The 21,983-nt window shown below is 44.1% G+C and overlaps 3 protein-coding genes across 3 annotated transcripts; 1 reads left to right on the top strand and 2 right to left on the bottom strand.

The window, feature by feature from the left end:
• The first annotated feature begins 936 nt into the window (after positions 1-936).
• Positions 937-1,925, top strand: LOC110735164. Its single transcript, XM_021915335.1, has 3 exons — positions 937-1,160; positions 1,240-1,656; positions 1,741-1,925. The coding sequence occupies exons 1-3, from the start codon at positions 1,146-1,148 to the stop codon at positions 1,879-1,881; spliced, it is 573 nt and encodes a 190-aa protein (XP_021771027.1). The 5' UTR covers positions 937-1,145; the 3' UTR covers positions 1,882-1,925.
• Positions 1,926-1,995: 70 nt separating this feature from the next.
• Positions 1,996-3,482, bottom strand: LOC110735156. Its single transcript, XM_021915325.1, has 2 exons — positions 2,804-3,482; positions 1,996-2,715 (listed from the first exon to the last, which is right to left on the bottom strand). The coding sequence occupies exons 1-2, from the start codon at positions 3,363-3,365 to the stop codon at positions 2,099-2,101; spliced, it is 1,179 nt and encodes a 392-aa protein (XP_021771017.1). The 5' UTR covers positions 3,366-3,482; the 3' UTR covers positions 1,996-2,098.
• Positions 3,483-6,952: 3,470 nt separating this feature from the next.
• Positions 6,953-9,314, bottom strand: LOC110735151. Its single transcript, XM_021915314.1, has one exon. The coding sequence runs from the start codon at positions 8,568-8,570 to the stop codon at positions 7,089-7,091; it is 1,482 nt and encodes a 493-aa protein (XP_021771006.1). The 5' UTR covers positions 8,571-9,314; the 3' UTR covers positions 6,953-7,088.
• Between the last annotated feature and the right edge of the window lie 12,669 nt (positions 9,315-21,983).

The raw sequence follows: 21,983 nt of genomic DNA, 5'->3' as shown, positions 1-21,983 counted from the left end.
ACGAGGATGATGCAGATGAGGATGTCGACGATCAGAGTGGACCATATGATGATTACGGTCCATTCAGTCAGAGACTTGATGATACGTATGAGACGCATAGGGTAGATGTGCGTAAGGGTCGAGATGGTAGGTTTGTTAGTAGATCTGGCACATCATCTGCGTCCACTGTGTCTGCGGGTAGCAGAAAACGGTCGAGGGCCGTTAATGATTCTTGGATGGTGAGGGGTGAGGTGGCCGGGGGACCTATAGACGGGAGTGTGATTCCTAGCTTTTTAGGACACATCGCTACCCGTATTTGGGAGGACCAGGAGAGGGCTTTGGATACAGGCATTTTGAAATGCCAAACCCGGGAAAAGTTTTGTAGGTTTTTGTGTAGCTGGGCTGATGCTTGGCCGGAGGAGAGCGAGATGGTCGGGCGATTGAGGGCCACTAGAGTGAGTCACCTTCCTGCCACCATGCACGATAGGATTGACTGGACGCTGATCACGGCTTTCGTTGAGCGATGGCAGCCGGATACGAACTCGTTCCACCTTCCGTTCGGTGAGATGACGATCATGTTGCATGACGTCGAGGCCATCCTTGGGATTCCCGTGGAGGGAAACCGAGCATCTGTCGTCACTGATGCGGATCAGGCAGATTTACTAGCGGAGCTGTTGGCGGTGGATAGGGCTGCGCTGTACACATCGGCACTTGGTGTGTGGGATCACGGCGGCGTTAAGATCGCAGCCGTCTTGCAGCGATGTTTGCACCCTACGGCACGTAGGACGCAGGACACACAGCTGGCTGCATATGTTTTTCTTCTTCTCGGGTGTACCTTGTTTCCGGATAAGAGCGGGAACAAGCTCAGGCCACGCGACATAGTTGACGCGTGTGAGCCCGACAGAGTAGGCCAGTTTTCTTGGGGGTCGGCTACGCTGGCGTATCTGTATCGCCAGTTAGGATTCTCGAGCCGGGCTGATGCAGCAGGTATCACTGGATGTCTGACGTTGTTACAGACCTGGATATACGAGTATTTTCCTGCGTTTCGACCACACCGCGACCCGGTTCCCATTGGTGATGGCCAGCCACGTGCCTGTGCGTGGAGTCCGCGTGTCGAGAAGAAGTCCGTTGACCGCCTGCGCTCCATACGGTTATCGCTTGACAGGATGTCCCCCTTAGAGGTACAGTGATTAAATTATTTCTACTTTTACAATCTGATGCTTTATTTTATGACTGTTACTGATTTTAAATAATGTGCAGGTGAACTGGATGCCTTTCGGCCAGAACCCTAGTAATAGGGTACCCAGGACCCTCTACACTGGACTGATTCAGTATCGCGAGATCGTAGAGGCGTACATGCCGCAGCGCTGTCTTCGCCAGCTTGGATTTGTCCAAGTTGTCCCACCTCCACCGGCATGGCCCAGTAAGGCGGTACGATCTGCGTCGTCGAAGGAGTACGTCGTCCAATGGCCGTCAAACATGATATCCATGTGGGAGCAGTTTCCGATGGTTGCCCGCCTATGGACGGCGGAGCTGCAGCGGCCGCCAAGTGGGGTGACTGCCATGTGTGACCAGCACTACATGGAATGGTACATCCGGCACTCGCACCCGAGGTTGATCAAAGACATCGACGACGCAGATGATGACGATGTGCCACCTGCCACTGCCTCTTATGCGGTACGTCTCATCTTTTATTTGTTGTTCTCTTATTTTAATATATATATGTATAATACGTCGTTTCATGTTTTTTGTTTTGTGTAGTGGATGGGCAAGATTATGCAGTTGGGACACCGACTTTTTGAGGAAAGGGACTGCATGACGAGTGCATCAGGCAGAGCTGTTATTGACGATCTGGAACGGACCCTTGAGCAGTGGCAGTGGGCGTCACAGAGGGATTACTGATATTTGAAATTAGACATTATCTTTTTAGTTTGTAATATTTGAAATTATTGTTCTTAGTTTTTAAAATTCAATATTATCATTTTAGTTTGTAATATTTGAAATTATTGTTGTTAGTTTTTAAAATGAAACATTATCTTTTAAAAATGAACACATAGAAATGACATAGTATTGACAATACAAGGCCTCATAGTAAAAGGTAGGTGTACATCAACAAAAACTACATGGTAATTAAATTGTTCCACTGTTGCACGCGAGCATGGTACAAAGCATCCCAACCCTCCACGCTTGCTCTACGAATTTCATACCACTTCGGTATGATATTTGGGACCGGAAAATCGGGTGACATGTCTAATCGGATAAAATGTCTGTATGACGGCCCAAGAAATCCAATAGCAACGTCCCTTACCGGTCTGGTGACGGTCTCGCGCGAACACCAGGGCAGAACCGTTGTACATGGATAATAGGCTCGACTATGTAAACCAAGGCCGAAATGCATGACTGCACACTTGTAGATGTTTGCAACGGCAAAGAGATCAAGTGGCGCATCGAACCAATGATTTTGACCGCAAGGTCCCCCTCCCCACCGGATACGCTGCAGAGACCTATCCAAGTCCTCGCCGTACACATGGCCATACACATCTCGGTTTGATGCGATTTCACTGTACATCAACTGCCGCACTAAACCGTAGTTGTCTTCACCCATTTGAAACACATCCGCCACAACCCGAAATCCGCAGTTACCATCTGCAATGACATCATTCCACCCGTCCAAGAATGGCATCATGATATTAGGGATCCTGTCCTTATATGGAAAATGTTCAATGTCCATTCTCCCTGTTACACACATCAATAAACACAATAAACAAGTCAACAGTAAACTAATCAAACAGTCAACAAAAGAAATTGAAGTCGAATGTCTTACCGGTGCCGGGCATATTCACCGACGACGATGATTGGCTGCCACTTGATGAGGATGTACGACCACGGCCACGGCCACGGCCACGACCGCGAATGTACTCAAACGCACTCTTGTTCCGCCGTGGTTGTCGACCCCTAGGTCGCTCGACCCCTTCCGGTTCCTCGGTATCCAAACACGATGTATTGAACATGTCATGAAGTATGTGTGTAGCACTACGAATGATCGAAGGGTGACTGGAGGACACTTGGTCAAACATCATCTGAAACTGCTCCAACTCCTCCTGTTCACGGTGAACCGTATGCGGAACAGCATGCTCTCCGATAACGAGCGTCCGCCAGAATGGATGAACCTGATCGACATGTAACGACGCCCTGTCTTGCGTAATTACGCGGTGAATGGTGCATGCACAAGGTAATCCATGAGTCATTGATATAGCACATCCGCACCGAATAGCCACTTCATCGCCCAACTCCCTCATCCTGGTATACTCGCTCAGAATCAACCCCAAACAGTGGTGTGACACACGACCGTGGAGAATCTTAAATATGAAATGGCCATACAACATGCCATGTCGTCGTCTGGAGTCCTCGAGATAGTTCTTGATGCCGTTCCTCTGAGTATCAATAGCCTTGTTTATTCTCTCGAACAGTGTATCCAGAGCAGCCGTGGAAGAATCAATCCAGTCCTTCAAAGCTCTATGAGCGCTCTCGACTCTGCATGTCGTAGTGTTCCCAAAATGAAGAACTTGGTTCGTCCAATATTTGACAAACTTTTCCCTCTGAGGTACCCACTGATGCATCACATAGTCTACGATTGGCGGGCACCACTTGTACGCATCCTTTAAGTTTTCCAAGGCTCGATCGTACTCTGCCTCCGTGGTAGCTTGCAGGATCTTCCGCCACTTACCATTTACCAATCTCTCTGCTGAATCTAAGTTCTTGTTGAAAAGGTTGTAGGCTTTGACTTTCACGCAGTTGTTGATGTGCCATGTGCACAGTAAATGGCTCGACTCCGGAAACAGCTCCGCTATAGGGGCAAAAAGACCTCCCTCACAATCACTTACGATGGCCGATGGCTGTACATTTGGGCCGATGTAGTTTCTCAACTTTTCCAACACCCAACGGTAACTCGCAGCCGTCTCATCCTTCATGACTGCATAACCAATCAGAAAGTTCTGGTTCGTTGGAGCCATGCCAACCATCTCAACCAGTGGGAACTTGTACTTGTTTGTCTTGTACGTTGAATCGATCAAAATCACAGATGGCCAAGACGAAATCATATCAGCACAATCAGGATGGACAAGGAACAAATGAGTTACCTCCGATGTGTCTTCGTCAGATTCAAACCAGTAAAGGTAACCACGTGCTTGTGCCTGGTGCAGAAGCTGCTGAATAGGGTTCCTTCCCTCTGACCGTTCAAACCTCAATTTCTGTCTGACGTTGTAGATGTGTCTTCGGTTTGGCTGGTCTTCGGGGAATTTCTCTAACACAGACGCTAATATTTTAGCGGGCTTCACTTGAGCATCACTCATTTCTTTTACAACTAGTTTCGCAGCTGGACTTAGGCCGCTTAACTGCCGATGCCCCACTTTGTATGCTATCAGCTCATGGTTGTGATATCCCCATTTGCCGTAACCCTTCACTTCCCAACCGTCACGCCTTTGATGTTGTCGAACCTTAACTCGGAACTGACACCCACAACCTTTCCGCTTTGAGTCAAACCGAATCGCTTTACTGAAATCTCGTTCTTCTCTTTTGCGATAACGGTCGCATCTCAAAATGCGATCCATTCTACCATCCCGTTGAGATTTATGAGTTGCTACTACTAAACAAAAGCCTGATCTAATTGCAACCTGTTTTGCCCAATCAATCGCTTGTTGAGCATCTTCGAACAGGCCATCATGTACAAAAATCCCACTGTAATCATTTCCGTCTCCACCATAATCCTATAACAATAACATATAACGTATAAATATAATTACATTAAGATTAAATTAACAAAAAAAAAAAAAAAAAAAAAAAGGGGATTAAATTAAAAAATAAAATAAAATAAAAAAAAAAAAAAAAAAAAAAAAAATATTCCCCTACTGACGCCTGGCCAGGACGCCGGAGCCACGGCCGGGGCGCCTGGTCAGGACGCCGCCGCCATGGTGGCGGCGTGGTGGCCAGGCGCCTTGGCCGTGGCTGCGGCGTCCTGGCCACGCGCCACTACTATGGTCGAGGCTTCTCCACCAGACGCCGTGACCACGGTGGCGGCGTCCTGGCTAGGCGCCACAACCACGGCATGGCCTTTTGGCTAGGCGCCAGCCACCATTTCGTCCTTACGATGCGTTACGAACCTCGTTTTCCGATGACGACGGCGATTCTCCGGTGATCCTCGGCGATCCGGTGCTGCTCCACATTTTTTTAGTGCGAAAAATTTATCTTCCGTTAAAATTATAAAAAGGGCAAATTTGTCAAAAAATTATAAAATGTGGGCTTTATGTAGAGATTTGCGGGCGATGAATAACAAGTCCCAGAAACAAACCCTTTTACTTTTACCAATTTTTTTCACCCCAACAAGATTATAAATATGGAACTACAAAACTTGAGGAATCCCCTCATCTCCTCCAAGGTTCGATTTTTCACAGCCTCTCATTTCTATGATAGGGTGGGAGGCCCATCCTACATATAGTTTACCATTTAAAAAAAAATGGAACTGTAAAACTTATAATATATTTATGACCAAACTTGTAATATGTTCAAATTACTTATAGTAATAAAGTCAAATCAATGAGGTTTTTTTTTTTTTTTTTTTTTTTTTGGATAATCAAGTCAATTAAGAGGTTATCAATAATACATTAGAAGCTGGGCGAAGGAAACTCACTTATTAAAAAAAAAAATACATTCACAACTTTAATAAGTTCTAATAAATATAGATAAGTGAAATTGGGCGAAGGAAACTCACTTATCAGTGCATTTGCTTTTAACAGCTTTGGCATATTTCTGAAAAGTATTTGATGAAATTTTGAAGCCTCTATTATTGACTTGATTTGTTGGAACGAATGTTTGTTTTTTAGGCACTCAAATGTGCTTCCAGATAACAACAATCGGATTTGGATTCCATCAATTATGTCCATTGCTTCTTGATTTGGGAAGTTGATTCCTTGGTTTTGATAACCAAGAAGCCTTAGTTTTAGTGGTTATCAACTTATCATGGTAAAGGAGTTTGAAAAAACTAATATATCGCGTGATATACTGATAAAACATGGTTCCTCCAGGATTCACACTCTTCGGATGCTGCATGAGATTGTGCTACCTATCGTACTGAGGGTCAGCAGCTCGCAGTGTGCCATACATACTTGTCTGTCAGCCATATATGTTGCTTGCTCTTCCAGGAAATTGGAACCCAGATTCACTCCCCTCACTGGTGGTATAGCGAGACAATAGTTCAATAACAAAGAGGCGCAAAACCACATCCATGCATCTGTTAAATTGCGCCTTTAATGGCAACGTACGGTATGTGAGATAGTACAAGCGTTAATTATATACGGCAAACTAAATTCTCTCTCGAGAGAGTACCATATTCTAATGCTTCCCGTAAGAGGGGTAACAGGGTACTGTAAAGAAAGACAATTTTAGTTTTGCTAAGTCGTACACAACACCATAAATCCTTTATTTGGCTCTTGTAAAGCTACAATACATAATGAAAGGACAAAAGCAAGTGGAAAGAAAAGTAGAGGGGTGGGGCGCAAGCTTGCTAGGGTAGCATGTTCCATAAATCTAAGGGACGTCAACATACAAGAACAACAGCCATTTACGCCACCCCTTAAAGGATTCAAAAAAGTATCGTCATAGTTCCCTCTAGAATTGGTAAAAGAGAACAGGGATATTGCTACAATTAGCCCTACCAATTGATCCTCATGTTCAACAAGGTTGAAAAATATCACAAATTCACAAACAACAATATCCTTGGTGGATCCTACCATTGGTAGAGACTAAAGAGGCGTCGATTAACGGCCTACCATAAAGTCAGTAAGAGCTTCGGTACTAAGCCATTGCATTAGATAATGCTACCTGAAAAATAGATAAGCAGAGTCCATTTCTGATAAGAATTGGACTCAAGGGTCGAGAACTTATGCACAAAAAATAATGGTATGAAAAACAGAAAAAATTATCAAAACAACACCAAGTAAACTTCAACGCGTGTCCTTTATATGTGGTACAGTTAGTTATCGATGCTGGGATAGTTACCATAGTAAACATCTTAAATTGTTCTTACATTAAGACTTAATAATAATAAAACTAATTCAAACCCAAGGAGAGGGTCGAAGGCAAACATGGACTTCATGCTCTTCAAGTACAGCAAGTTGTTTAGGGACCATTATCTCAAGGGCCGTTCCTGTTTCATCACAATAAGCCTCAAGCTTTGCATCTTCTGGAATCCGTGAAGGCAAGGGAATCTGCCGAACGAACTCTCCAGGAGGGCAGTGCTCTGGCATCGGGTCAGACAGTTTGAATGTCCTGCCATGTCTCTTAATCAAGGGTGAGCAAGCTGTGCTAACACAAGCTACCTTCACAATTCCATGCGTAGGGGTATTCTTCCATGTAACTCTCACCCTTTGAGGATCAGCAAAGGGCAAGCTAACAATAATCAAGAACCCCTTTTCATCTTCGTATATACTTTTAGCAGCTGTGACAGGACCATAGACATTCTTCATCACCCCGCTAAATTCATTAGACCATACAGGTTCAGCCAAATGAGATTCTACATCCAACACACTATCAGACTGTGAGTTGATTCGGAGAAAGCCGTTGTCAATGCTGCCATTAGAGTAAAAGTCTTTCTTTTGTTTCTTAGCAACATGAGAAAGATCCACCCCATTGCTGAGACCATGCTTAGATGTCTGAGTTGAGAAATTCAGCCCTGTATCAGGAATCACCTTTCTTTGAGCACCCTTTGTAGATAGAGCAGGGCGCTCTAGCTCGAATTCCATTGGTGGGAGATTCCTCCAAGAACCAAAATCACTTGCTTCCTCAGGTATTGAGAAGTTCGTATCCCGCCCTGTAAGCTCCAGCCACCTCTTCCTTTCACATTCATCTAAACCCGTAAAATCTGGTGACCCAATCAGTTCAATCCCATGAACACACTGCGGGTTTGACAGGCCCCTATAATGTTTCCTCTGCATTTTGTGAGACCTCACAAATCCTCTATCAACACTAAAAGGAAACGGGCGCTCCCCTTGCCTAGAGTGTCCGTTCATGAAACTTCTCAACTGCATCTTCCCTAACGCATTCTCAGGCCTCCCTTTAAATACCCACATGTAAATATTCTCCATATCATGCTGTACTAAGAAAGCATCAAGTTTCAAGTCAGACTTATCGAAACCACCCCAACCATTGCTATCTCTCGTAACCTTACACTTAGAATTATCCTTCAACACGGGTTTGAAATAGTAATTGAAGAAAAACCAAGCACCCCATATACTATCAACGCGTTTAGCACATTTCCTACCCACTTTAGGAACATTCACAATTGCCACCCCCTCAGTAACAATCTGAGGACCTAGACCAACATCTAAAATCTCACAATTATCATTCCACAATTGCGGGAGCACGCTGAGTTCTACTGATAACGGGAGATTGATATCAGGCGGTCCCGATTGCAGGACCGACCGATTCACATCTCTCTCAGACTCGTCATGAGACGAGGAGCTTGAATCCATGGACAACACAGTAGATGGATGGTAATTCTCAATCGATAAGGTTGTCAATAGAGTTTCCCCCATCATCTATGTATCTCTAACCCTGGTTAATCACTTCTATTTTCCCCCAAATCTAGGGTTTTCAATTTTTCTGAACTAATAACAAATAAAATCACCATCGTAATTCTTTATTTTTTCCATATTTGTCAATCAATCAAAGTCCAAAATCAAAACACCCACCAACAAATTTCTTTCTTTTTTTCTTATCACAGATAAAAATAAGGACGAATCCAATGAAAACAAAAGCAAAAAACTAGGGTTAGAATTCCAGAATCCATCGTTTGTAATTCGAAAAGAGGAATAAAAACTGATCTATTTGACAGATAAAAGATGAGGTGTAATTAAGCGAATGATCAAATGAAGACATGAACAAACCACAGGATCTCATGAAGATTCGGCGATGAGTATCGAATCAAATTGATCACATCCATAAAAACCCCAGAAAAAAAGGGGAAATACCCAGATATAAAAAACAAACATTTAGCTTAAAAAAACAAGATTCAAAGAGTTACCCATTAAAAACAGATTCCATGAGCCCATTTTTGAAGAATTTCAAGAACAGTCTTCACAAGAAAACCCCAGAAGAGGAGAGAGAAAGCAGAAATGGCTGAAGTCAATGAAGGAAAATTAGGGTTTTTTTTTAATTAATTTTAATAAATTTAGGGGAAAATTAAGAGGGGGTGATTGAAAAGAAGAAAGAAGGGTTATAAGTAATGAAATGAAAATTGTTGGAGCCTGCACCAGTTGAACCTGAGAAGTGGTAAGGAAGGGACATTGGTGACGGCAACAGCTGCATTTTTGGAGGTTAATATTTTTATTTTTTTATTTATGATTAATTTTTTGTTTTTAATTATTTTTTTAATTTAAAATAAATTAAATTATTTTTTTGCCTTTTCTAGGCTGGGGTTTCCGTTTTTATCTTTAGTTTTTTCAAGGTAGCTCTTTTTACCTTTAAAGAAAGAAATTAAATTAAAAAAAGGGTTGGACTAGGTGTCAATTTTTTGTTTGTAGGGTTTGTGGGGGTGACCATGTGTGTGTGTTTAAATCTGAATCGTTTGAGAAGCATCTACAATAATTTCCCATTATGGTATAACTTCAGTATAAGATCGATGAGATTAAATGTGGTTAATAAATGATCAAAACTTCTATGATTGGAATTTAAAAATTCTTAATCTAAAATATCTTTAATCATCAATGATTATAATGACGCTTGTTGGTATTAATTTGTATTTAAATAGTATTAAGTTAATACTAATATAAAATTATATTGGTAATAAAACTGAAATTCTATTTTTTGCATTTGTTAGTACTATTAGTGAAAAATTATTTTGGTATTAGGAAGATATTTCATACCATCTAAACACAATTTGAGACCAATGAAAATCATTATTTCATTTTAGTTATTGATAAATAAAGTTATTATAGGCTAAGCAATGCATGAATTGAGAAACTATAATTGTACTCATGTCATCTTTCTCTTCTAATGTATTATGGCCAAACATTGAGATTAGAAGTGACCAAAGACTCTCGACGATTTCCTAGAAATTACTCTCTTCTTTCTCCTACTTATATTGTACCTTTGTCCTAAAGTTTCCTCTTTTACCACAGTAGTATATATACAATCAAACAATTATTACTGTCTATGACTTCATCCTAATTTAACTATCACACTTTTTCATTCACATTCATCCCACTATAATTGTCATACTTCTTTTTATGGTATGGAGCTACCAGTATTTTATTACCTTTAGTCTTCTCATTACCAAAAGTTAGGTTCTTACACCCCTTTCATTCAATTCAATCATTGTTCCACTACTAGTAATTAATATACGAATGTGATGTGAGCGAGTAGTTTGGAGAGCATGTACAACTTATAATAGTTATTATATATTTGCATTAATATTAACTAGTTTGTGTCCGTGCTAATGAACATATTGAAATAGATGAAAAATTATATAATTAATATGAAATTATAAAAGTGTTTTGAAAAAGTCATTCGATTTAAAAGATTATGGAGGTTAAGTTATTTAGAACTCTTTGATTTGCTACTATGTCAAGTTTGATGAATTAAAATATGCTTAATAAATAGATTAACTATTTCTCTTATTAAAATTAAAGCAATTATTTTTTAGCACACTACAATTTTATGTTGCTAATGGTCAACCGACAAAAATCAGATTTACAAACTTTTCAGTCTCAAAAAAGAGTTAGGGGAGTAATAATAAATCAAGAATTAAAGTACATATTCCAACTAATATTACTACTATTATTAACATTTAGGGAGAAGAAATGATAAAGCTTTAACCATTACTCGTATTTACTTTTCACCCGCAACTATATTCCAACTATTATTAACATTTCAATTTTTTTGGGCATTATATCACGTCGTTTATTGCTACTTCAATTTTGTTACTCCATAACGTCATCCCATGGTCAACAATAATATGGAGTAGCAAGTACGTCATTTGCTAGGGTGTTAAAAACTTACCCGACTCGAAAGGTTTACTTGAAACTGAATTGTTATCAAACTAGTTGGATTCGGGTATTTTTTATCCGAATTCGATATGGAGTCAAACCGACATTATCTTGAAACCGACTCCATCCAGTAATTTATGATCCAAATCCAACTTGGAATCGACTCATATATAATCCAAAACCAATAAGACCCAATAATATAAAATCCAAATTCGATCTAGCCCGAAACGAAATCTACCCGAAACCATTTAGACCCGAACAATACCTCTTTTTACCCGACCTTTAATTACCCAATTTGAAACTTCCCATGACCCAATTAAAACCGACCCGAAATTACTCACGATCTAGTTAAACCCGACATATTATTAACCTAACTAAAATTTTCCATGACAATAACCCGACATGACTAAGGTAATTGGTATAGGGCACTAATAATAACTCATGATCCAAGTTGTGAATTGTAGAGAGAACAAAGAAGGGAGACAGAGAATAAAATGGTAATTGGTAACAAAATAGTATAAAAAAAATAATAATAAAAAAAAAACCTTTAATTTATAGTAAACATTGTGATACTACAGAGGTAAAGAGTGGTGTGACAAGGCAATAAGAGTGTTTGAATGGAGTCAACATTATAGGGACGGTACAGTGATCGTAGACCTGATCAAGTATGGCCCGACCCGATTTTGGGCGAGCTTTGGGCAGAAATTTTCGGCCCGAAATCGGGTTGGGCCAGGCCCGGACCGGAATTTTTATTTTTTTGGGCGGGTTTGGGAATGCGTTTTAAAGCATATTTAGTTGTTTTTTTGGCCCGGCCCGAAAATGGCCCGAAAAGCCCGCACGGCCCGACCACTTTGGGCGGGTTTGGCCACAAAAAATTCGGCCCGAAGCTTGGCCCGGCCCGAGAAGTGGGCAAATTTTTTTAGCTTCGGCCCGGCCCGCCCAATGATCACCTCTAGATCGATATATTAGTCCATGATTTTAGTATTCTAAAGTCAAATAATCCTAAATTATCATTATACCATAAAATATAAGTTCCTAAAATGTATAAAATTTGAAATAAGTTCCTAAAATGTATAAAATATGAAATTTATAACATAAATATGTATATATGATCTATTAATGTGATTAGGTGTTTTATATTCACCTGATTTTGACGAATCTGAATCTATTTTAATTTAATTAAACTTATATGAATTTATATAAACAACTCTAAATTTATCTTATTTTATATAAAAATATTTGAATTTATCTGAACTCATTTCAATCTTAACCTATCTGAATTTATTTGAAGTTATTTGAACTTATAAGAAAATATCTGAATAATCTGAATTAATCTGAACTTATATTAATTTATCTGTACTTATCCAAATTTATTTGAAATTTTCTGAACTTATCTTAATTTATCATAAATTATCTGAACTAATCAGAATATTTCAAAAATTTATCTGAACTAAATGTATATGAATTTATTTGAACTAATTTGATTTATTTGAACTAATATGAATTTGTATAAACCTATCTAAAATGATATGATATTATCTGAACTTATAATCTTAAAATAAGAGAAAATAAGGTGAATTGAACAAATCCTTATTTGAACATACTTAAACTTTATTTTTTATTTTATGTTTTTTTCTTTTTTTTTAATGGAATAGAGAGGGGTGATTTCATTAAATAATAATAGTCATTTGACACTTACAATCATCCCTTAAGAGATCTAAATTCTCCATAACATACTTTAACTTATTAGATCTTATTATAGCTTATTTTAGTTGTAATTTATTTATTTAAATTCGGATTACATTTATTATAACTTATTTTAGTTATACGTCAAACTCAAGTAACATTTATTCATTATTGACCCTTAGTAATGTGGCCTTACTAAACCATGTCACGCTACCCTGTACCGTGTCACGGTACAAGTAACGTGGCGCGGTACTTGCACCGTACTGCGTTACTAAATTTTATCATTTTAAACAGAGAAAACGTGTGAAAAGAACAAAACTGGGAACTGTAGGTACCGTGGCATGGTACTTAGTAACGTGTCATGGCACACGTGCCGTGCTGTGACACGACACTCTCTTTTCTGGAAAATTCTGTTTTAATTCATTTTTATCAGATTTTTCATAAACACTACTAGAAAACACCTTATGTACGACGGAAAAATTCCGTCGATACACCCTAAAAATCCGTCGAAAAAGGCTGTTTCCGACGGAATTCCGTCGGAACGTGTTGTCGGAGATCACTTCGTCGGGAAAACGACCATTTTCGTCGGAAATTCCGTCGGAAAACACTATTCCGACGGAATTTTTTCGTCGGAAGTGGTTTTTCCGGTACCGGAAAGTCCGTCGGAAATTTCCGACGGAATTTAAATCCGTCGGAAAAGTTAATAATAATAATAAAAAAAACAGAGTAGCCCCACCCCATGCCCTCTGCACCTGCCCCCTGCCCCCCAACCACCCTTACGCACCACCCCTACGACCCTCACGCACCACCACTACCAGCCCCTGCCCCCATACCCCTACCCCAGCCCCAACCCCCTGCCCCCTCCCCAACCCCAGCCCCTGCCCCTGCCCCTGCCCAAGCCCCTGCCCCCTGCCCACCCTCACGCGTTTGGGGTAGAAATACCCCAGCCCATGGCCCTATGGCAGAGCGACACGTGGCACCCCCGCCATTGGTCAGCAGGACTCCAATCCCCTGCTGACACGTGTCCTAGGAACCCTAAATGGGGAACCAAGTCTCCCCACTATAAATAGTGGGAGAATCCTCATTAATGGGGCATTCAATTCAACTCAATTCAGAATATTCAATACATTCATAAATACTTACTCAACAACCGAGCAATATTAATTGCGGAATTCTCCCATTACGCGAGAAGTAATTTCACTATTTTATGCATTATCTTCCTCCCATACGTAACTGACTTGATCGTCGGAGGCGGAGCTCCAACCAACCGGAGTCTTCGTGGTTTTGCAGGTACAGGCGGCGAAGGGCATTCTCGGAATTGTAACTCTCCCGCAGGACACATAAAAAAAAAACCCCGAAATATTTGGCGCCGTCTATGGGGAGAGTACTTCTGAGATGACTTCTAACCCTGTACCACCTGATCAGGACAAGCGGCCGTCGGCCGAGCCTGAGGTCCAGACGGACCATGAAAGTGGTGATGATTACGGACTCGACACCTATGTGGCCCCAGACGGGTCCTTCAGAACAAAGCACACCCGTTCCAGGGATAAGAAGGAACGAGATAACATCCAAGTTGCTCCAGGCAACCCAGCCGGCAACCCGGTTGGATCTGCCCAGGCGGCAAAGGGTTCTGCTCCCGTCACTAGGAACGAACTCATAACCTTCATGAATAGTTTCAAAGGCGAGATCCAGAACCTTATTCGGTCAGCTACTCCCAAGAAGAGTCAGCCGGCCAAGAAGCCTTCTTCTAGAAAGAAGGCTATTAAAGACCGGGTCCCTACCCCTCATCCAAAGCCGAAGGAGGGGGAGGGCCTCAAGTTCGATCAAAACCGGCTCCGCTTCCCGCAAGCGGAACCTAGAAAACCCATCCAGCACTTGCAGCCGGATGGTTCAAAAAAGATATTCTCTAATGCCCGGACGTTTCTCCAAGAAAAGAGAAGTCTGGCGTCTACGTCGGCTTCAACGTCGACCTTTCCAGACAGTTTCTGTGACACCTCTAACAGGCGTACGGGAACAAGCCTAGGGAGTCAGACGGGCGAACCATCCGCCCGGTCTGGACCCCAAGTGATCCAACCTGGTCTATTTGGTTCGCCAAATGGGCCGGGTGGATCCCCTTTTACCCAAACGGGTCCGTTTGGCAGGAATGTGCAGCAGCCGTTCCAGCTCATGGACTGGCAGCAGCGCCTGCTGAACTTAGAAGAACAGCCCACGGCGTTCTCCCCTGAGATAACCCAGGCGGCACAGCCGACAAAGGTTAAAAACGTGTTGGTAGGGGCCTATGATGGTACCTCCAACCCAGAAGATCATCTAATGGCCTATTCCAACCTCATGTACTTACAGGGGTTGGATGATGCCGTCTGGTGCCGATGCTTCCCGGCTACCCTGAAGGGCATTGCCCAACGGTGGTTTGGTAATCTACCAGCCGGCTGCATCAACAGCTTCAAGACTTTGGCGTACTTATTTACGTCAAATTTCTCAATGAACATCCCTGCCAAAAAGACTAGTCTCGATCTGGGGGCAATACAGCAGGGTGACAGAGAAGGGCTCCGGTCTTATTTCAGGCGGTTCAATCTGATGAGAATTCAGATTCAAGGACTGTCCGACGAAGTTGCTTACACAGACTTCTTTAAAGGTCTGAAGGATGGGTCAACCTTCAAGTTTGACCTCGTCCGGAAAAGGGTAGCCACCCTCCAAGAGGCATTGATGGAAGCTGAAGCCTATATACAAGTGACGGAGCTTTGTGCTGTAAAGCAGCCGTCGGATTCCAAAAAATCCGACAGAAGAGATAACTGGCAACAACAACAGCCGACAAAAAAGGAAGAAAAGAAAGAAAAGAGGTCTGGGCGGCAGACCGATCTGGTCAGCCAGCTCAGAAGCTCAGACGGAAATTAGAACTGTACGTTCCCAAGTACGAGTTCACAAAGGACTGCTCCTCCATCCTCATGGAGATTAAGGACCGGATGTCTCTCGACAAACCGGTTGTGATGAAAAGTCCCGTAAGCAGCCGGGACAAAAGCAAATACTGCCAGTATCATGAGGACGTTGGCCACGAAACTAATGGCTGCTATAGCCTCAGGCGGCTATTAGACCGTCTGGTTGATGAGGGAGCTCTGAAGTCCTACCTGCCCAAAGCCAAGAGTAACACCTTGGCCAAGAAGGGGTAGACGGCAAAAGCTGTGCTTGCCAACTCTGAGACGGATGAAGAGACAATCTTCACCATAGCAGGCGGCGTTGCCGGAGGGGGTCTTGCCAACTCTGAGACGGATGAAGAGACAATCTTCACCATAGCAGGCGGCGTTGCCGGAGGGGGTCCCACTATTAGGGGCACCAAAGAAAATATCAGGAAGCTGGTCAACTCAGTTGAGGAGAGCCAGGCGTCGAAAGACACCTTTCCTAAGGTCCTTATCTCTGAAAAGGACCGAGGCAAGGTCAGGCGGCCTCACGATGACTCCATAGTCATCGAATGTAAAGTTGCCAATCAGCGGGTTGGCCGGATCCTAATAGATACTGGGAGCTCGTCTGACCTAATCAGCTATCAGTGCTTGACCAAGCTCAAGTACAAATCCAGTAACATGCACCAGGCGCCCCACCCGCTTGTTGGTTTTGGGGGAGGCGTAGTGCATCCGGTAGGAAGCATAGATCTTCCCATCCGGCTGAGTGAAAAGGGGGAAGGACGCCACATGGTGATAAAATTCCTGGTTATAGAAGAGCTCGCTGCCTACAACATGATTTTTGGCCGTCCGACCCTCAATGAGTCCAAGGCTGTCATCGTTCCTTCTCTCATGCTTGTCAAATTTGAAAAGGACGATGGTACAGTCGGTTCCCTGAAGGGGAACCAGAGGACGGCTAGGGAGTGCTATCTCTCTGACGTCAGACCTACTATGGGGGCAGCCGGAGACGACAAGCCCATAGACCTTGATAACTGCGATACAGCAGTCCCGGCTCCAAGGGCATCCGGTAAGAAGAGAAAGGCGGACCAAACGGAACCCGTCAAGCAAGAAAAATAGCAATCACTAGCCGGGGAAAGGTCAGATGATCAACGACCCCAGCCGGCTGGTGATTGCCTTGATGTCGTCTTAGACGACAGCCGTCCTGACAGAAATGTCAAGGTTGGGACGGTTGCTTATGAACGGTTGGGAGCAGACCTGCTCCAACTTCTAAAAGAATTCAAAGACATCTTTGCCTTTGAAGTGGAAGAGATGCCAGGCGTCAGTCCGGATCTAGCTGTCCACAAGCTCGCCGTGGACCCTAAAAAGAAGCCGGTCAGGCAGAAAAAGAGGGATCACGGTGAAGAGAGATCTTAGGCGGCAGCGGCTGAGGTCAAAAAATTTTTAGATGTTGGGTTCATCCGGCAATGCTACTACCTGGATTGGGTAGAAAACGTTGTCCTCGTGAAAAAGCCGAATTGCACCTGGCGGATGTGTGTAGACTACACAAATCTGAACAGAGCATGTCCATAGGACAATTACCCGCTTCCAAAGATCGATAGTCTGGTCGACTCTACAGTCGGTTATGCTCTGATGTGTTTCATGGATGCCTACTCAGGTTTCCATCAAATACCCCTATGGAAAAAAGATCAAGAAAAGACGGCCTTCGTCACTGATCGGGGGTTATTTTGTTACAAGGTGATGCCGTTTGGGTTAAAGAATGCACTGGCTACATTCCAACGCATGATAAACACCGTTTTCATCAATCAGATTGGCAGGAATGTAGAAGCGTACATTGATGACATGATAGTCAAATCCAAGCTACAGACGGATCACCTATTGGACCTCCGAGAAACATTCACCACACTCAGGCGGCACCGAGTCATGCTTAACCCAAAGAAGTGTGTATTTGGTGTTGAGTCTGGGAAGTTCCTCGGATTTCTGATCGACCAAAGGGGCATAGAGGCTAATCCAGAGAAAGTACAGGCGGTCATTGACATGCGTTCTCCCCGCACTGTAAAAGAAGTCTAGAAATTGACCGGTTGCTTGGCGGCGTTGGGAAGATTTCTCAGCCGGTCAGGTGACAAGTGCCTCTATTTCTTCCAGGCCATTCGGAAAAGGTCCAGATTCGAGTGGGGTGAAGAGGCGGAAATGGCATTCCAGAAGCTAAAGCAACATTTGCATTCTTTGCCAAGGCTAGTGAGCCCCCTGCCCCGGGAGGTCCTCTATATGTATTTAGCCGTCTCTAATCATGCCCTTAGTGCCGTTCTCCTCGCTGAGAGAGACGGTAATCAGCTCCCGGTGTATTTCATCAGCCATGTACTTAAGAACGCTGAACTCCGGTACCCTATGATCGAAAAATTTGGGTTGGCCCTGTTCGTCGCAGTCAACCGGTTAAAGCCCTACTTTTTGGCTCATCCGGTGATTGTATACACAGACCAGCCGCTCAAGCGCCCAATGACCACCATTGAGTCATCCGGCAGAATGATCAAGTGGGCTGTTGAAATACAGAGCCTCGAGATAACTTTTGAACCCAGGCGGGTAGTGAAAGGTCAGGCGTTTGCCGACTTCATTGTCGAGATGACTAGACCTGTGCAACCGGAAAATCCTGACCAGGTTTGGAAGTTATTCGTAGACGGTAGCTCTACAGTGAACGGCTGTGGTGCAGGCGTTATATGCCATTCTCCGGAAGGGGATAAGTTTGAATATGCACTGCGGTTCCAGTTCCAAGCCTCAAATAATGAGGCAGAGTATGAAGCCCTGCTAGCCGGTATACGCATGTGTAAGGCAGCAAGGGCAAGGAAAGTCAACGCCTGCTCAGACTCTCAGTTGATTGTTAGCCAGTACAATGGTGACTTCGAGGCCACCCATCCGGCTATGATCAATTATCTGCAGGAGGTCAGAGAAGAGGCCGTGTCACTTGATGAATTTCATCTAAGTCAAGTGCCTAGGTCCGAGAATAATCAGGCGGATGCCCTTTCCAAATTGGCATCATCCGCCTCCTGTGATGCGCCTAGGACGATATTTTGGGAAGTCATTGAGAAAAGAAGCATCGATCATGACCCCATTGGTATCTTAGACCAAAGTGCCACTTGGATGGACCCCATCTGGGATTACTTGGCAGACGACACTTTACCGGATGACCCTTCTAAAGCAATGGCGCTCAAGAAGCGTGCTCTGAGCTTCGTTATGCATCATGGAGAACTTCTCCGGAAGGGATACCTACAGCCGTTTCTAAAGTGTGTAACCCCTGAAAGGGGAAGAGAGGTTCCAGAGGATCTGCACGCGGGTTTTTGTGCCTCACACATAGGCGGCAGGTCCTTGGCAAGAAGAACCAGACGGCAGGGCTACTTTTGGCCCACTCTTGAGGCAGACGCCATGGATTTGGTGAAACAGTGTGACAAATGCCAAAAGTTCGCCCGGTTGATACATCGACCGGCAACTGAATTGACAGCCATCCATAGTTCGGTTCCGTTCGCAAAATGGGGCATGGACATTCTGGGTCCGTATGCTCCTGCATCAGGCGGTCGCCGCTATATTTTGGTGGCAGTGGATTACTTCACTAAATGGGTTTTAGTAGAGGCGGTCAAAGGCATAAAAACAAAGGACGTTATCTCCTTCATTTGGAGAAATGTCATCACCCGGTTTGGGGTTCCAATGTCTATGGTTTTTGACAATGGACCACAATTCGAAACGCCTGTCCTCAAGAGCTGGTTGGGAGATCAAGGAATCTCCCATTGTTTTGCATCCATTGGCTGTCCTCAGGCAAACGGACAAGTTGAGGCTTTCAATAAGTTGATCTCAGACGGTATAAAGAAGAAGGTGGAAAGAGCCGGTGGACTATGGGCAGAGGAATTACCTCATGTCCTTTGGGCCATCAGGACCACTGAAAAAGGGGTAACCGGTGAAACCCCATTTCTTATGACATATGGCACTGAGGCGGTGCTCCCTATTAAACATTATGAGCCAACACTTCGCATCATGCTATATGATGAGGCGGCCAACTGGGAAGCCATGCGGCTTGCACTGGACGCTCTCCCAAAGTGAAGAGGCAACGCAGCCTTGCGTCATGAGATTTACCGCCTGAGAATGACAAGAGCCTACAACAAGCGGGTTCACAAACGGGCCTTGAAGGAGATTTTGTGCTTCGCAAAATGGAAGCAACCGGTAGGGCCAATGAACAAGGCAAATTGACCCCAAATTGGGAGGGACCCTACCGGATCTTTGAAGAAGTACGAGACGGCACATACCGCCTAGAAACCCCGGACGGTAGAAAGCTGCCTAGAACCTGGAATGTAGACAATCTTAAAAAGTACTACTTCTAGAAACTGTATAGTTTTTGTAGATTTCTGTATAATTAATGAGAAAGATTTACTATATATTATGCTTACATGCGCCGTGTCTTGTGCTCAACACAAGCGGCCCTGAAAACCAACGAATCAACCGGTGACACCCATTCGGGTGAATTCATCGAAGAGAACATCTCCCATTCGGGTGGAAAATTGTTCTAGCGGTCAAAACTCAGGCGGTCCGACCCGCCTGAATGATCCATTGCACCAAAGAATTGCGGGTTAGCATTCCCAAACATGCAGTCGGCCCACTCTTTGGAATAAGGCTGATCTAAAAACGGACAGCCGGTACTTAAAGTGTCGCCTAATCAACTAAGAAGGCAGGCCCCAATAATCTAAGAGGTGTTCTTGCAAGAGCCCAACCGGAAAATTGACACCCTAAATCCTATGAAAAGGTCTTTCCCAAAAGCCCAGCCGGCAAATCAGTAAAAACCGGCTGCTTTTCGTTTTTACGGTTGGCGCTTAGCACTTTGCTAAATCATTAACATTTGCGCTATGGCATATGGATAGCCGCCTGGCACCATCTCACCTATGCCAGCCTCCTATCCAGGGGAAATTACCTACCCTATCCCCAACCAGTCATGCGGAAACAAATTCATTCAAAAAGCAAAAAATAAGCAGCGAAAAAGTAAAAAACAAATTCATTCAAAACCGGATCAACCAGTGGAAATGTAGCAGAATTAACCGGCACAGCCGGTGAAAATATTAGTATTCAAAATAAAAGACGACAGTAGAGTAAGCTGACCCTTCCGACGCTATTACAAAATAATGCACGGCGCACAGGCCGGGAGGTCGTTGCTACTCTAGCTGCACTATCACCCGGTCAGCCTGAGCCTGACTCCCTTCCGGATGAGTTGGGTCGGTGTTGGGAACGGAGCCGGGAGCAACCTCATCCTCGACTGCCTCTTCGTTGCCAGCCGCCTCCTCCTGCATCCGCTTGAACTCCGCCTCAACCCATTGCTCATAGGGTTCAGGCCCCGCCTTGCCCTCCTCCTCAGCCAGAATGGCAAGGTCTGCGTACTTGTAAGCGAGCTCCCAGACGTTGTAGTCTGTACCCGGATGGATAATGGAGAACGCCCTCTTCATCCGGTTTTCGCAGTCCTGCTCATTCTCCTCAATGAGCCGGTTCTAATCAGCTTCAAGAGTGGCCTGGAAGTTGCGCTGAGCATCAGCAGACTCCTTGACCAGGCGGTCATTCTCTAGTTGCAGCCGTTTGCTGCTCTTCTCCGCCTGGTCAAGCCGCTTGAGGGGCTCCTCATGCTTCTTGAGCTCATCTTCAGCATTGTCCAAGGCCGCCTGAAGATTGTCCACTTTGAGCTTGGACTCTTTGAGGACCTGTTGGGGGGACTTGACCTGATCCGCCTGTTGCATGATTATAGATTTAGTTTCTAAGTCATGCACAATCATGGAATAGTGAGCAACGCTATGTGCGTCATCCGCAGAACGTTTGGCTCTTCTTACCTCTTCTTGCTTGCGGATGTAGGCCTTCTTGAGCCTTTCCACGCGGAGCAGTGCTTGCAACAACAACACAGCTGGTATTAGTAGAAAAACCGGATACGTATACTACAAATTGAATGCCGGGTGGGTATTCATTGACTTACATCAGCCAGGTTGACCATCACACGGTCGGCATTGAAGGTATTGATTCCAGGAATTGCCTCCTTCTCGTCTCGGGGGACGGCTTTCAGCATGACCCGGGGCGTATTGAGCAGCGTCCGGCCAGCGTGGAGAGTTATCTGCACCAGAAACAGACGGTGAGAATACTGCGTATGCTCCGCCTACGGACATCCGGCTGATCGGAGAATCTCCCGGTTGAGACGCGGAATATGACTTAACTAGCATGGGTAGGTCAAGCAGCGTGAGGTTGAAGGGGTTTGTACATTTTTGGGAAGCCTTTTGGCCTCCGGTAGCAGATGGACCGGTTGCGGTCCTTATTGGAGTGACCTCTTTTGAGGCCGTTTCAGTGTTAGACCCGCCTGGGGTCTTTATTGATTTACCGCCGG

Source organism: Chenopodium quinoa, unplaced genomic scaffold, assembly GCF_001683475.1.
Source record: "Chenopodium quinoa cultivar QQ74 unplaced genomic scaffold, ASM168347v1, whole genome shotgun sequence".
NCBI lineage: Eukaryota > Viridiplantae > Streptophyta > Magnoliopsida > Caryophyllales > Amaranthaceae > Chenopodium > Chenopodium quinoa.
The sequence above is the reverse complement of the archived record's forward strand: the minus strand, read 5'-3'. Positions and strand labels throughout refer to the sequence as shown.